The sequence below is a fragment of the Asparagus officinalis genome, chromosome 2, assembly GCF_001876935.1.
Source record: "Asparagus officinalis chromosome 2, Aspof.V1, whole genome shotgun sequence".
Classification (NCBI taxonomy): Eukaryota; Viridiplantae; Streptophyta; class Magnoliopsida; order Asparagales; family Asparagaceae; genus Asparagus; species Asparagus officinalis.
In genome coordinates, this window is record NC_033795.1 from 76,352,711 (window position 1) to 76,353,808 (window position 1,098).

Below are 1,098 nucleotides of genomic sequence, written 5' to 3' on the forward strand. Positions count from 1 at the left end.
AGGGGGATTTAACGACTGAATTTTTCCCCCCTGCCCATGATGGGGTTTTTCATGCTTTAGTTGGAAGCCTTCTGTCCATCTTTTCTATGCTCGATTTTTCAGAAATTTTTAAGGACGACTTTGCATCACAGTAATCAGCATAGAAATACACAATTTAGCATATTAGGCACAACTCTAATAAGAATACAACCCATGCCCAGAAAACAAAATTTCTCTTTCTGGGTGCTAAATTACTTCAAAATTTTACATTCGCCTATATAATGTTACCCTTTTCACCTTGGATGATGGAACTGTAGATGCAAATAATATTAATAATAATTAGGGCAGCCCAATAAGTCACATGACAAAACCATATCGCCATATCGCTCACTCGTGGGAGAAGCCTAGGCTCGATTTCCGTGTGCGTCAAGGGCACGATCAAAAGAAAAAATAATAACAATAACAACAATGATAATAAATCAATGAACTACTGGTAAGGAACATCAGTATACTACAGTGACCATTCCAGAAACAGATAATGCAGATAATATTCTTCCTGTTTTAATCAGGAACCATTCCACAAACAGATGCAGATGATACTCTTGTCGGTATTTTAATCGAGAACCAAACAGATCGCAAAACCTGATTAACCTCAAGAAAGAGAAAGAATCCATGGTAAAACAAGAATGCCAAAATCTCCGAATTTTCAAAACAATTCTCAAATAAACCACAACAATAAGTCTTAAGATACCAAGTCTGTATTCGCTAATCAATGAAAACCATTCTCGGACTCAGTCTAATAAAAGAAACCCAAGACTTTGCCACCAACATTCTTCCTCCTCGCCTCCTCATGATCCATGATGCCAGCTGAAGTTGTCAACACAATGTATCCAAACTACACACAAAATCCAGTCCTAGAATTAGCTTTCCAAACAAGTTGATTGAAGTTAAATAAGAAACCTCCTTCTGTTACGCTATATTTTTAAGGATGAGTTTCGCAAGACAACCCCTTAAGTTTGGGTGTTTCTCAGATAACACCCTTACCTTTCAAAAAAAAACATTCAATTTTAAATGTTATTAAGCAAAAAACGAGGGACAAAACTTAAAAAAAAGCTTATG

The 1,098-nt window shown here is 36.2% G+C and overlaps 1 protein-coding gene across 2 annotated transcripts in view; it reads right to left on the reverse strand.

Moving 5' to 3' along the window:
- LOC109831666 (40S ribosomal protein S15a) overlaps nt 589–1,098 on the reverse strand; it is a 3,205-nt gene continuing 2,695 nt past the window's right edge. For both annotated transcript variants that reach the window (XM_020399038.1, XM_020399039.1), the window contains exon 4: nt 589–874. In XM_020399038.1, coding sequence (XP_020254627.1) covers nt 776–874 — 99 coding nt within the window. In that variant the 3' untranslated portion in view covers nt 589–775. The remainder of the gene's footprint in view (nt 875–1,098) is intronic.